The 15,178-nt window shown below is 37.6% G+C and overlaps 1 protein-coding gene across 1 annotated transcript; it reads right to left on the bottom strand.

Annotated features, from left to right (window-relative positions):
- Positions 1-2,338: 2,338 nt before the first annotated feature.
- Positions 2,339-11,968, bottom strand: serinc2l (serine incorporator 2, like). Its single transcript, XM_056762451.1, has 10 exons — positions 11,812-11,968; positions 10,177-10,338; positions 9,914-10,101; positions 9,338-9,417; positions 8,271-8,408; positions 7,988-8,157; positions 7,157-7,247; positions 6,610-6,760; positions 6,213-6,422; positions 2,339-4,704 (listed from the first exon to the last, which is right to left on the bottom strand). Exons 1-10 carry the CDS (start codon positions 11,848-11,850, stop codon positions 4,566-4,568), a joined length of 1,368 nt encoding a protein of 455 aa, XP_056618429.1. The 5' UTR covers positions 11,851-11,968; the 3' UTR covers positions 2,339-4,565.
- Positions 11,969-15,178: the final 3,210 nt, after the last annotated feature.

Here is a 15,178-nt window from a genome sequence, read left to right as displayed (position 1 = left end):
TAAGTAGTTTATATGAATTGATGAGGAGAGTTATTTTTCTTTAATGCTTCTTCCAAAGTGTCTCATACTGCAATAAGATAAATGTGGCTGAGAGAGAATAAACCAAGCTTTTAGACGAAGCGTGAGATTGGAAAAGAAACATTGAGAACTCTTGTGAGTGATCATACTGAAAAACAAAAACTGTTCTCGTAGACCGGACGAGCTGATGTTATGAAGATATCCGCCTGAAAAACAAAAATTCTTTAAAACAATGCACGCGATGAAATTCCCAAAATGAACATTCTGTAATAATTTACTTACCTTCTTGTCATTTCAAACCTGTACGCGTTCTCTTTCTTCTGCAGAAAACGAAATAACCTATTTTGAAGAATGTTGGTAACCAAACAATGGCGGTACCATTCACTCCTATGTACGGATACTTGTGTTCTGCAGAAGAAAGTCAGTCAGTCGGAATGACAAAAGAGTGATTAAATGATGACAGAACTTTCATTTTTGGGAGAAATGTTTAGCGTGTCGACAAAATGTCTATATGCTCTCCTACTTGTAAGTCGCTTTGGATACAAGCGTCTGCCAAATGAATAAATCTAAATATCCCTTTAAATGTACTGAAATAAACCTAATACCATGTTTATTTCCAACAAGCGTACAGAAAGAAACTTCCAGCACTGGACAGCTGCAAAGCCCGTTTGAAAAGAAAAAGTCATCTATTGTCCTCTGCCCTCGAGCCCTGCTGTCTTGCGGTTCTGGGTTGGCACCGAGTTGGTAGTTTTAAGAACCTCTGTTCCACATAGGCGGAGTCCCAAGATGCCAAACTCTAACAAGAAGAAACCAAAGGTTCCTGGCATCAGCTATCAGACAGACCTGATTAAAAATGAGGACAAAGACAAATGTGAAATATTCAACTCGCCGACGTGAGCCAGAATCAACAACTGCGCCATCCCGTAGCTGAAGACAGAGCTCTGTGCCACAGCAGTTATGTGGATCAAGAGTAATGTCCTGCGGTGCATTCAGTCAATATCTCAACACTAATTGGGAAGCTTTATCTCTGCAAGCACACATTAGCTTTCTGTCTTTATTAATCAGCAATAATTACCGTCTCCCTTCATTAGATGCTAACGTCATTAAGTGGCCCCATGGATATGCGCTTTAACGAAGACTTTAAGCCGTGCATCCTCTTTTAATTCAACATGAACTGGTATTCAGAAGGATTTGGACTTCTTTAATGTGAATGAGTGAATTGCACATTTTATTGGTTCCGAAATGGAAGTCTACAGTCGATTAGCATTAGCTACATACATATTAAACCACGACACAGCCTTACTAAGTGAATTAAATATCAATTGGTAACTGTGATTAATGTTTCGCAGACTCGCATTCAATATTTAAACTTAAATGGTGTCATACACCCTCACGTAACATCCCAGAGCTGTCCTCTTTATGCAGACTCATTGGTTTGTAATACACCCGCCTGGCCGTAAACGAAAACCACAAAGGTACATCATGAGAATCGCAGAACCCTTCCCTACATAAACAGACCTCAGCTCTCCTCGAGTAGTGTTACACATGCGTGCAAAAACATATCAACACTATTAGCAAAACACCATTGCATAAGCAAGCATTATCTAGGCTTAGCCAAGCTGCCAACTGATAAACCGCACATCTGAGGAGAGGGGTTTGATTTGAAGGCCCAAAAGCACTTAATGTGCAATACCTTCCTTGTCAACCGTCCACTCCAAACATCTCCAGCATCGAGAGGGACTTACAAAACACTTTTAAAGCAACACTTTCCAAGTCTTTTTCTTTGCTTGCTCTGGCAAGTGAGATAATTGTTTGTAAGTAGAAGAGGGGTTTACGGTCAGCGGGGCCAGTTTGGGGAGTGACAACCACAAGAATGAATCATTAATATTGACTTACAAAACAACACTAAGTTGCGTTGGTGGGGCGTCGACAATCTCTCAATAAGTCAGTCAATAAATTAAGTCAGTAATTGACGTCATAGACTTTTTAAACCATGATAACCGCTGATACGAAATTGCTTAACTGGGGTTTTTATCAAATACTTTATAATACGGCTTCATAAGCAATGATGGTCATCAATGCAAAGCAATGAATAGAGATAAAATCAGTAGCTCATTAGTTCCACCTGCTGGGCGGATGGCAAAAAAGTCCAACATCATTCTTTTGCATCATAATGATTTAGATTTAATTTGCTAAAAATATAAACTTCAACCTTAAGCAGTAGTTAAACATCAAGTCAAACAACAATCATTCAAATTCCAATAACCACCTGCACAACCGATCAATACCGATGCTTTGTAAAGACTCAATGCCAATAACCAACATTTCAATATACAAGTTTATTGAAATATACACAGCATTAGCACAGACCGAACACCAGATCGCTGAAATATTACTTACACATACTGTAGTCCAGTCAATGGTATGAAGAAAACGAAATGTTACAAAACAGCAAAGGCACTTTTTCACAGGTCTAAATAAACCAGGTTACTTTTAATAAGGCACATGAAGAATTTTACACAGGATGAACAATGTTGTTGCTTCTACTAATAGATTACAAATGACTTGTCATGCTTGTGTAAAACTGTTACGGTGTGAAAAGGTTACAATTTGCGGTCACAAGCACAATAACATATCTACAACATCTACAATACCTATATAGTGTCAACTTCATGTTTTCAAAATTTTACAGGTTAAAAATTATAAACGTTCAGAAATGTTACTTTGACAATTTGAAAACCAGGTCCACAAAACTGAAAAAAAATTTGACTCCAGCATGTGCTTACACGAAAAATAAATTCTGGTTAATAAAACAGAAATAAAAGGAAACCGAAAGGTCGTCACAAATGGAAAGATTAGCGTTATTAATTCTAAAAAGACATCTACAAATTAAACACATCAATGATCCACATACTATCCAGCCCTAAACTATAAATCTACGTGTAATTATTATATTAAGAAAGTTTTTCCAGCCACAGGTTATTTAGGTACTCCTATCGCACCCAATTTTGCTGAACGACAAGCACATCAGGAAAACATCTGCCTCTGATGGACTGACACCACCATATTCATTGTATTATTTTGGATACGTGACCAATATTAAAGCACAATCTGTGTGTTCAAGGAAGTAAGAGACTCCGTGTGAACCAAAAGTGCTGTTTGTTGAACAAAAAGGGTGTGTCGTTTTGGGCTTATCTTCTGCATGCACAAGCTCTATGGGGCTCTATAGAGGACTCGGGGGAAAAAAATCCCCCTGCACAAGCCCCTCACCACCTCTGACACTGCTTCACAACAAAGTCTGCAATATCATAGAATTGTAGTCTACGATAGAGACTGTGTATTATACAGAATATTGAAGAAGACCCTGATGTTAAAATGCTAAATAAAGGATTTCCTCTTCAGGTAGTGTAGGTGTCTAGCAGCAGTAACATGCATATATGATGGTCTGTCGACCAGATATTAAGTGTAATTGCACTGAAATGTGTGGCTTCTTGTTCGAGAATCTTACCCCTTTTAAACATAAAAGCAGTGACGTCACCATAAACTTATCAAAATTAAACAGGCAATAATGACTTTATATATAAAAGCAAACTCTTAAGAGGCATGTGGGGATAAATGAATCTGTATCGACAGCACAGTAGAAGCTACATATTGATCTAACCCATTTCATTCATTTAGCCCATTTATACATGATGTGTGGGGACACAGAGTCAGCTGGAGGCTGCTGATCGCACTACATTAAGAGATAGGAAAGAGGACACAGCACGCATATACAGAGGTCAGCGATGTGAAGATTATTCATACACAGAAAGGATTGTACTTAAGAGGGATAGTTCACCCAAAAATACAAATTATTTTTATTTTCAATTACTCTCCGTCAGGTTGTTTCAAACCTTTATACAGTTCTTTGTTCTGTTTAAGCAAAGAAATATATTTGTAAGAATGTTTGCAATTTTCAGTTCTGTGACATCATCCACTGCAATAGAATATTGTATATTTTGTTGTTCTGTTGAACACAAAGTGAGATATTTTGAAGAATATCCGTTTTGGGGAACCTTTGACTACCATACAATGTGGCAGTCAATGATGTCACAGAATTGAAAATGGCTAACATTCTTCCAAATATCTTTCTCTGCCGTCATCAGAACAAATAATTTATATAGGTATGTAATAACATGAGAGGGAGTAAATGATGACTTTTTGGGTGAACTATCACTTTAAGAACATGCGCCAGAAGGTGTCCGATAATCTTTAGTGTGCAATTTTCAGCACAACATTTCAGAATTTATCTTTGCACCTATTAAAATACTTGCAACAGTATATACATGTGTTTACCATGCAGTTTTTAACCGAATAGCCCTATAATCTTAATAACCAAGAGAAAAATGAACATGTAGTGTACAGTAAAGGATTTTTTTAAGATTTGATCTTGAGGTTAGTTAATCACTTTTGATATTGAATTGCTTTCGTAGTTTAGTTCCATTGTTTTTGGAGTTTTTTTATATACTCAACAAAAACAGTTATGAATGGGTGAGAGGCACGCCAGCTTAGCTAAATTCTCGATTGGGCAAGATGAGAGGAGCCACAAGAGTCCACAGGTAGACGGCCAGACCTAGCCAGCTGGAGCTGATCTTCACCCACACAGCAGGCATTGTGCTTTGCATGGCCTGAGTGGTGGTGTCAGGTCTGAAAGTGGATGAGAGAAGAGAACAGAAGAAATAAGATTTAGACTTGAGCTAGTGTACAAAGGTAATCTATCAAACCCAGAATGAAAAAATTTTGTTCAAACATTTTGGAGCGTTTTCCTGGACAGGGATTTTCATAAAACAGGATGTGGTCTTAGTTAAATTAGGATATTACATTTATCTTTAAAAACATGCTTTACAAAAAAACACTACTGATGTACATCTTGAAACAAAACCATCACACTGATATATGTTAAGATATGTCAGTGAACGTTTTTTCGATCAAGACACCCCTAAGGACCTTCTCACACTCTCCCAATTGAATAGCGCCCAAGCGCATTTGACACCTTAAGCCTGGTTCAATTGACAGGTGTGACAGCTCGCAGCAGGGCTCAGGCGGTTCACTTACCATGCCCTTGCTGGAAGAGGTGAGCTGGAGTACCGTTTGGTTTAGAAAGGGGGCAGTATGAGCGCAAATTGCATTGTGACGCATCATGACGTAAATTATGCGACTGTTTAAATTCCTCCCTGAGATTCAGCTGTCACTGTTAAAAACTGATACACAGCGCACTTACACGTGCGGGCGTGTGTCACCGCGGCCAAAACTACTCCAGATATTAGGTTTTTCAAACATAATGCAACTAGGATTAAACCCTGTCCGGGAAACAGCCCCATAGACAAACACGTCACCGCTGACCTTCCAAAACCTCAGATGTCCAAATGCTGTCAAAGTTGACAAACACTTTTTCTTACTTTTTATTGGTTAGATATCTGCAAACCCAGCAACAAACATAAAGGTTGATTAATAATGATTATTAATTATTTATGGAGATACAAGGTTTCACAAGGCTGGCAGTGATGTGGATATGGTCTGGATAATGTTTTTAATCATGTGGTCCCATGTGTGTTGGCTGTAGAGTGCACAAAAACAAAACAAATTTAAGTTAAATACGCCTTCAAAAACCAAAAAGTCTGAAAAATGACTAGTTTTGAAAAAAGTTTTATCTGCATTCTGAAATGAAACCAGTATCAACCAATGTATTTCATTCCAACTTTAAAAAAGGGGAAAGCTACTGGCACACCCTCTTATCCACTTCAAAGTTATCCATAGAGCATACATTACCCCCTATAAGAGGTTTAAAATGAAGTTATAAGCAAAATATAATTGCCATATCTGCAATAGTACATTATCAGGTACCTTTCTCCATATGTTTTTGGGAATGCCCAATTGTTTCTACTATGTGGACCTTTGTTAATTCTACTTTATCCTCTCTATTACATATTGACTATGATGCAAATCCAAGCTTATGTCTCCTTAATGATGATTCTGATCTTGACGTAGGTCTGATAAAAATGAAAATGCTGTTTGCTGGTTTCACATCTGCTAAAAAAGCAGTAATACAGAATTAGTTAACACCACTATGTGTAAAAACAAAAAAAAAGAGGAAAAGCTTAATTTACCTGATTTTTTTCACTCCAAAACCCAAAAGTATAAGAATGATTACTTACTTGTACCAGTTGGTGAGAGTCATCATGATGTAGAGAGAGGCCAGGAAAAGGTGGAAGTGGAAAAAGGAGTAGCTGTATGTGACAGCGTCTTCCTCGTTGTCCATGGCACGCCGCACACCGTCCTCAGCCACCTCCTCAAAGCCCTCAGAGCCCTTCCCTTCCTCTGTCTGCATCAGCCTGTTCACCTGAGCGTTGCTGGATGAACGGATGCTAGACAAACAAAGACAGTCATTCACGCTAACTATATAGGCCTTAGTTTCCATTTAGTTTGAGGACTTTGCAATTATGCAAAAGTAGGATGTCAACATAGAAGTAGGCAAATACAAAGTGAAAAGAAAATGTTGGTGAGATCGATCGCATTTAGTGTATACTGTAACTCTTGAATGGCTTCATGTACCTTGCATAAAATGTGCAAAATAGGAAGATGACCAATCCCACAATGCCTTGAGCATCCCACCACTGCACTGTCCCTGGGGAGCTTGTGGGCGTGGCCCCGGCTGTGCTAACATTGGACACCAGGCTGAGTAGACTGGGGTTACATTCTCGATCTACAGGTAGGGTCAGACAAAAAGTTACACAGTGAAGCTTACAAACATGTATTATGAAATAAAACAGACCACATATATCAGTACATACTGCCACATGACAAAACTACTTATATTTCTACTAATATCCAACAAATATCAAGTGCTCATTTTATCATATTTTTGAACTTGCTAATATAGCAGCAAATGTTGGACCATAACAGAGATTTTGGGTTAACTAGTAAACCAGATTCTAGTAGCTAGTCTGGTTTTATTCGGGAGACGACGAGATTGAGCACTGGGGGTTGCATAACGCATAACTCACCAACAATTGCATCAACCTAAATTGTGGCAGAATGAAAGCTCACAAAATGATAAGAGACAGAAGTCAGTAAATATTTTAAGAGATTTTTTACTTACCAGGATTGTTAGTCATGGCAGACCAGGTGACGTACATAGTGTACAGAGTAATAATAGATGACTGAAGCAGACCAGACTGAGGTGCAGCATCCTGCAAACACAAACAAAAAATAGATATATTCAACATAAACACATTTTTGGAAAGGCAGACACCAGATTTAGTTTCTAGTCTAGGAAAGCATATATCTGCTGTATGAGTCTAGTTTTGAATGGAAAGCACAATGAAAATGTCCATATTCAGTTGATATGCAGAAAATAAGGACGAAATATGAAGACTTATGCAGAAAAGGAAGAACAGATGCCTTTCAATACAACAGTGAGGTTGTTTTATGATGTACATTATCAGCGTTCAAGTCCGTTTTGTCAGTTCCTGTTTGCTGCTTCCTGTGTGAAAGGACATCCTAATACAAGCATCCTAATGTGATGTTGTTTAAAATCAATACACTTTAAAACCAATTTTTTAGGGAGCGGATCTCCTTTATAATGACAGTAAACGTGAAACAGGAAATTATCATAGAGAGAGAGAGATGGTGGGATTCAAGGTGCTAACTGCTAGTCCATGGCTGGAGAAAAATCAATATGCTTGGTTGTTTTCCTTTTGAGAGCAAATTATCAGTGCCCAACATGTCCTAATGGGTTCACTTCCGATTTAAAGAAAGAAAATAAGTTTGTGAACGACACTTGTAATGGAACATATGTCCCCAAACAGGAAGACATCGGGTAGAACGACGATTTCTGCAAAAGTGCTTTATATTCATCATGACTGCTCCATTTCAGTAATCTCTGAGGTTGGCATAACCCTTCATCAGGACAGTGTTTAACCAGACTTACCTGCACTTTGGGCAGAATAGAAACCACAGAAACGATGAAGCAGAGAATAAGGTTGAAGCTGATGAAGAACTTGTGTTCAGTGCAGTTGTCGGGTTTCGTGTAGTACACATAAAACAGGACGATAGCCGTAAACGCCAGGGCGTAATGTAGGATAGTGAAGAACAACAGACCTGTAAGCAAAAGGTAAAAGTCTCGTGATTCTTCCTTTGAATTGTGTGGACTGAGTCACACCCCTTTTAAAGGCTATTGTGGTGAACAGGATATCCAACTGCCCTCATCGTACCTGAGAACCAACACTTTGTATTGCCCTCCTCGGCATTCCTCACCCACACTTCGTTCCAGGAGTGGGCAAAGTCAATCAGAAGGATGAGCTGGATCAGGATGAAAATGAAGGAGCCCACAATACCAAAGTAGAACCAAACTGTAAAGAAAAAGATCAGTATATGATTTGAATGGCACTAGTGAGGAGCAACATTAAACCAAAACGGATTCAAAATATCTGATAGATTTTTATAATTATCCAATCAGAAAGTAAAAACTGTCTCTGCATCTGGAACAATTGATTAGTTTGCTTGAAATAACCCATTTTATTTAAGGAACATAAAAAAATATGTTCATCGAAGGAACACCTTCGATGTCTAAACACAATGTTCTGCATCTTAACCTCCATGCAATGAGAATTCCGGCAAGGCACTAATAACAAGATTTCATTGCTAATGTAATAAACTATGAAAAAACAATAAGGTCTTTTCCCATGCATCTCATAACATTCAAAACATTCATTAAAGAGTAATTGAGTTCTTCCCTCTAGGAAACTTTGCATTTCCTGCATTACATGAAATATAGACCCGTATTTGTATAATGGCTTCTGGGAATAACATCATTGTGACTATTGCTACATTTGGAGCTTAATGTCATTGTCATGTTCTCATTGAGCATCTCCCTATGCAAATAGACGCTATTATCTATTATGTACCATTGAAAAGTAAGGTTAAAAGGGACAGTTCACACTAAAATGATTCTTTTATGACTACACCACTCTCATGTCGTTCCAAAACTGTATGACTTAATATTTTTAGTAATAATGAAAAAAAGTTCATCAAATCGTTCCTGGGTGTTCTTTTTCATACAATCAATTGGAAATACTCGCCTTTAAAACATATGCTACAACAAACAATGGCATTTGGCATTACCGACGCCAAACACAACGCACAACACATCTTGGCACACCGCAATAGAATTGAATGCTACAATACTATTGTATAGCGTCATAAAACTGGAAGTCGAATCCATCACATCACAGTTATTTTTTTACTTCAAAACTGCTGTACAAATCTATATATGATGTACCATTGTGAAATGTTCCATCTGGGATGAAAAAGGCTCCGACTGTGATACCAACAAGGATCAGAAACTTGAAGAACCAAAACCTGTTGACAAAAAAAACATGGTCAATTAATGTTAATTCTGTAGATCTTAAAGTGATACTTCACCCAAAATCATCATTTATTCACCTTCGAGTTGTACCAATTGTGCATAAATGTCTTTGTTCTGATAAACACAGAGGAATATATTTGGAATAATGCTTATAATCAACAGATCTCGACACCCATTGACTCCCATAGTTGGAAAAATTACTTTATCATTTTTTTTCTCTCTTGAACACAAAAGAAGACATTTTGAAGAATGTAGGACAGCAAACAGTTCTGGGGCACTTAAATACCAATGTTTTTTTCCTACTATGGTAGTCAATGGGTGTCGAGATGTGTCTGGTTATAAGCATTATTCCAAATATCTTTGTGTTCGTCAGAACAAAGAAATGTATACACATTTGGAGCAACTCGAAGGTGAGTAAATGAGGAGAGGATTTTCATTTTTGGGTTAAGTATCACTTTAAATGTGTGTGTATATTACTTAATGACTTACCCGTTTTGAATGGCAGCACGAGGGTCTTTGCTGCTCCGTACGCGGATCATAATAGCAGAGAACAGGAAGAAGAAGCAAGCCATAGCAAAGCACATGCGGTAGACTGATTTGTATCCCACAATAACATCGCAGTTAACCTGGTTCTGTATTCCTGGTATCGTGGTTCCTCCTTGACAAAAGCCAGGAATCTAAAGGCGGAAAATGTTAAAAATGTAGATAGTTCACACATTAAAGTATTGAATGAAGGTTCAGAGTTGGCCCACCTTGCTAAGCTGTGCCTCCATGCCAGGTAAGATCATTATCACAGACACCATTGTTCCCAGCAGGAGGAAGAAAGAGAAGACCAGCCGGGTGACAGTGGAGTTGTTGGAAGAGGGACAGCAGCCACACAGCAGACACGGAGCGGAGCCACACAAACATGAGGCCTGCAAAAAAAGACACAATAGAGGAATTTAACATTATAAAAACAATCGATGCAGTTGCAGCCTCCAACTGTATACAAAATATGTCAAACATCCATAAAGTACATGGAATGAAGAGTGGGGAAAGACACAGGAAAATGAAATGACATAATATAGTTTGATGTGAGTGTAATATGAGTGAAATGCAAGGATAATCTTGGGAGTATATTCTCTGCGGCACAGATTTCAAATTTAATTATAGAAAATCACTTAAGACTTTAACTTCCATAAATCAACAGTTAACGGCAGTGCTTATTTGGCATTTTTTTGTTGACATTTTAGGCAATTGGCAGACGCTTTTATCCAAAGCGACTTAAATTGTTTTATCCTATACATTTTACATAGGTATTTGCAATCGAACCCACAACCTTGCGTTGTTAACGCAATGCTCTTACCACTGAGCTACAGGAAAGCTTATAAATGATTGAAATGTTGTTATTCATTATGGGAGTTGTTGTTCAACTACGCCCACTTTAAAGTGATACTTCACCCAAAAATGAACATTCTGTCATCATTTATTCACCTTCGAGTTGTTCCGAATGTGTATAGATGTTTTAGTTCTGATAAACACAGAGAAAGATATTTGGAATAATGAATATAACCAAACAGAGCTCAACACCCATTGACTACCATAGTAGGAAAAAATACTTTATCATTTTTTGGAACACAAAGAAGACATTTGAAGAATGTATAACATCAAACAGTTCTGGGGTACCATTGTTTTTTTCCTACTATGGTAGTCAATATGTGACAGAGTTTTCATTTTTGGGTGAAGTTTCCCTTTAAGAGAATAAAAAGTGTTAGTGTTAAAGATACACACATCACAACAGAACCAGTGTAGGCGGGTGTATCTATTTAAGATACCATGAACTGATGAGGAAAACACAAATATGGTAGAAATGACGATGGTTCTCCACAAAACGGCCTTTTTATTATTCGTGTGAATTATTTACGTTCTTTTTTAACAATAATGGGCGGGGCTAACGTTACTTCACTCACTTACTCGAAACCAAACTCGTTTACAAGTTACGTAACCCCGTATAACCTGATGGATTATGAGGAAATCAGTCGTTTCGTTTCATAAAATGATATCGTTTAACACGAACTGATTCATACAGTACATCAAAAATAAAACACAGCCATAATTGCTGTATCATTTCTATACGTCACATGACAAGAACATCGCTTTGTTCCGTTGTAATATCAAAAAGGCATGTTTACCAACGCTAATGAACACTTCCGTGTAATTTATATCCGTGAATATCTAAACTTCGGTTTATACGTTATATCAACGTGAATTATATGACACTTTGACGAATGTTACGTTAGTTAATTACGTATTTGACGTTACGCAGTTTGAATGTTGTCGTATTTTCTTCGGCAGTTTAGTAAGCTTTACACATTATGTCAATAATTAATATATGTATTTTCACTTACACAGCTCGCAATAGAGCACAACGCCATACAGGCCCCCATCTTCTACAAAATATAAATGATCCAAAACCGTGAAAATATTGAAGAGATGCGGTGGAAGCTTTCAGTCTCTTCCCGTGACTTCCTCTAACTGCTTCAGACGCTTGAAGCCATCTGCTTTAAAATACAACCTATGATGTTTCATAATAAAAGTCAGACTTTTATTTTATTATCAGACTTCCCAGATTAGAATTGAAGGTTGTTGTAATACGAATGCAAACCTTTATTTCAATGCACATAAATGTATGAACGTACTTATATAAATCAAAACAATGGAACAAAATAATCTTTACAACAATATGAATTCAATTTATGACAGATTTTAACAGATTTTAACAGATCTAAAAGTCAATAAACCATTGATGAACAACGTCAGATATTGAACCACAATTATCCTATTTGTGCATTATTGCAGTTGGCATGTCCTGCAAGTTGTATTGACTTTTTAATTCGAGTTTACTGTAGATAGTTTATTAATGCTTTTCCGTTAATGTGAGTGTTGTGTCTGGTGCATTAAGTCTTATTAAAAAAATCGACTAATTAAATATATTTGATTGCGGTATGTGTGTCTGCAAGAGGGGCCCAAAACCTCCTCGAAACCTCCTTTTAACATCTACATCTACTTGTAATAACCTAAACATTATATCGAATATATTTTCCAAATCTGAATATAAACGTTATGTTAACTAAATTCTAACGATTTAGACTATTCTGTCTCCCTTCACTGAGCCCTCTCCCCTACGAATCTTTATTGGTATCGTCCTCTGTGCGCCTGTCAGTTATTCCGCTGAAATCACGATCGTAAACGGGAGCCGAGATGGTGTCAAGCCTCAGGACCGAGGGAGGTGCTTTCAAAACACACTGCCTCCGGTAAAAAGGTGCACTAAATGATCCGTATCGTGATACAATCGGCATAAACCGGGACCGTGGATATCTCTCTAAACCGCTGGTAAGTTGTCGTTTCTTCCTTGCGCTATAGAGGACTGAACGATGTTAATCTGTCATTCATCACCTGACACGTTGTAACATTCATCACCTGACACATTGTAACATTCGTGTTAAAGCACATGTTTTAATGTCTGTCTCTTGAACATTTGAAGTGAAAAACATACGATATATATGCAATCGATGTCAGAAAAAGATAAAGCACTACAATAAAACAATAATATACAGTCTTCTGGGATTATTCACCGGCAATATATGTTAAAAATAGAGTAACATGTGTGAGTAACGTAAGCGTTACATGTACACCCGTGGGCTTGTGCTGCTGTCAGATCAATTTCACGTGTAACCAGAGGGCAACTTGCACACAGCTTTAACATTACACATCATATGCACCAGCTTTGCTTTGATGCAGGTGCTCACTTTGTTCAGGTGATGCTATTTTAAGTAGGACTGAATTTAAAATATTCAAATTAAAAAGCTGTGCATGGTTGTATAACATCTGAGAGACGTTCAAATCCAAACTGTGGCCGTAGTTGTCCAGTGTGAGTGCTGGGAAAGTGTGGCCTTGATTTGTTTATATAGCCTGTCACATAAAATCTGTCACCTCTCTGGGATCTTATGCAACACTCTCATTAGACTTTTCTCCGACGGACACTAACAGCGATGGACAGCTTGATATTTCGCTTTTCGGGCACAGTGTGCCAATCACAAATCTATATTGCAAAACAAAAACAAGGATTGTATTAATAATAGTGTGGGCGCACCATGTTTTAATGAAGCTGTCGGCCTCCTGTCATTATGTGAGCGATCATGTGAGTCCAATGTAGATAAACAAGTCAAAGGGCATGCCGTAATCTACGCCACATTTATTGTAGAGTGGGTTAGATCTTGTTTTTCACATGCACATTGTGTCTATGCCTTTATTTAGCTCCCTGTGTGGGAAACAAGACCCAAAGGTACATGATGTATAATTTTGTTTAAGCTAACCTATTATTTTCTTTTCAGGGTTGTGTGCAGTTCCACAAGTGAACGATAAAAACTCGGGTTATTAGAGATAAAGTCACAAAACGGTAATAAACTGGCCATCGGAGTTGATAATATTCATGTACATTTGTTCACGTCACATCATGAATTGCTCTAGTTTGTACATTGACTCTTTGATATGACAAAACCAAGTTCACAGTGCTTGTCATTTATATTAAAGTTTAAATAGTCTCTGTCCCATATTTACAGTAACAACAGATCTTGACAAAGAAATTTGTCAAAGTATTCTTCTGTAATCCGCGTGGCATTCAGAGTCGACTGTATTTAAAGCAAATGTAAGCAAAGTTTAAAGGAGGTTTAAATAAATAAGTGTGGCTTGGGGTGCAGCAGGTCCACTCCAATGCTGTCTCTTATCTTTAAGCCTTCAGCTTCATATAATATGGACCTAGCCAGACATCTTGCCAGAAGAGAGAATGAGCGAGAGTCTTTGGTTTGTGTAGCTGTGCTGTGATGGTGTGTAGTGTTTATCAGAGATGAGATCACTGGCTGGGAGAGCCTTAAATAACCCTTTTTAATTGCTAAGCTGTACTTATCAAATGGTTCCTGCTCCTGCCCATTAAATATAAACTGCAAGTTTAAGGACGGTAGAGAGGTGCAGAGACATTTTTGTGCAAGCAACTTAAATTAAATTTTTACATTAAAAAAAAAAAAAACTGATCCACAGAGTCCACAGTCAAGTCCCTCATTCGATGTAAAAGTATTAGTTTTTTGCTCTTTAATGGTCTACAATGCATTCATATATTCAAATAATTGCACACCCCTCACTGCCTTTCCAAGCATCACTACTGAATCATACAGCATTTAAAGTGCAATAAAAACTCCTTTAAAACTATCAAAATACAAAATGTGTCATATTTATGTCTGTTATAATAAAACCATTAAATCATATAAAATATGCAATCTTATCGCTAGCTACAGTATAACCAAATGTATGGAGGGGGTGAATACAATTTTCCATTGAATTACTACAATAAAGACCTGCATGCAATTTTGAGTCATTTCAGTTCCAGTTCACTATGACCTTGAGTGTCAATGATTTATGTACTTTTTGGAAGTTGTTTTGACCGTTTGAGAATACAAACCAGATATTGAAAACCATTTGAACTGGCCTTGATTTTATCATGAAGTGATGCTTCCCATAAGGCAATGCTGCAGGGGTCCAATAAATCACTCATTTGAATGTTTATATATATTTATGTGCAGACATATGTCTGGGCAAGCACATGCTAAGTCTGTAAGTGTGCAGACATTGTGATTCACACACGGAAACATGAGCATGTGCTTATGCCCACTCAAATTCGCATGCATGTTAATGCTCATACACATACACACACACACACAC

The sequence above is a fragment of the Triplophysa dalaica genome, chromosome 12, assembly GCF_015846415.1.
Source record: "Triplophysa dalaica isolate WHDGS20190420 chromosome 12, ASM1584641v1, whole genome shotgun sequence".
In the NCBI taxonomy this organism is placed as follows: domain Eukaryota; kingdom Metazoa; phylum Chordata; class Actinopteri; order Cypriniformes; family Nemacheilidae; genus Triplophysa; species Triplophysa dalaica.
The sequence above is the reverse complement of the archived record's forward strand: the minus strand, read 5'-3'. Positions and strand labels throughout refer to the sequence as shown.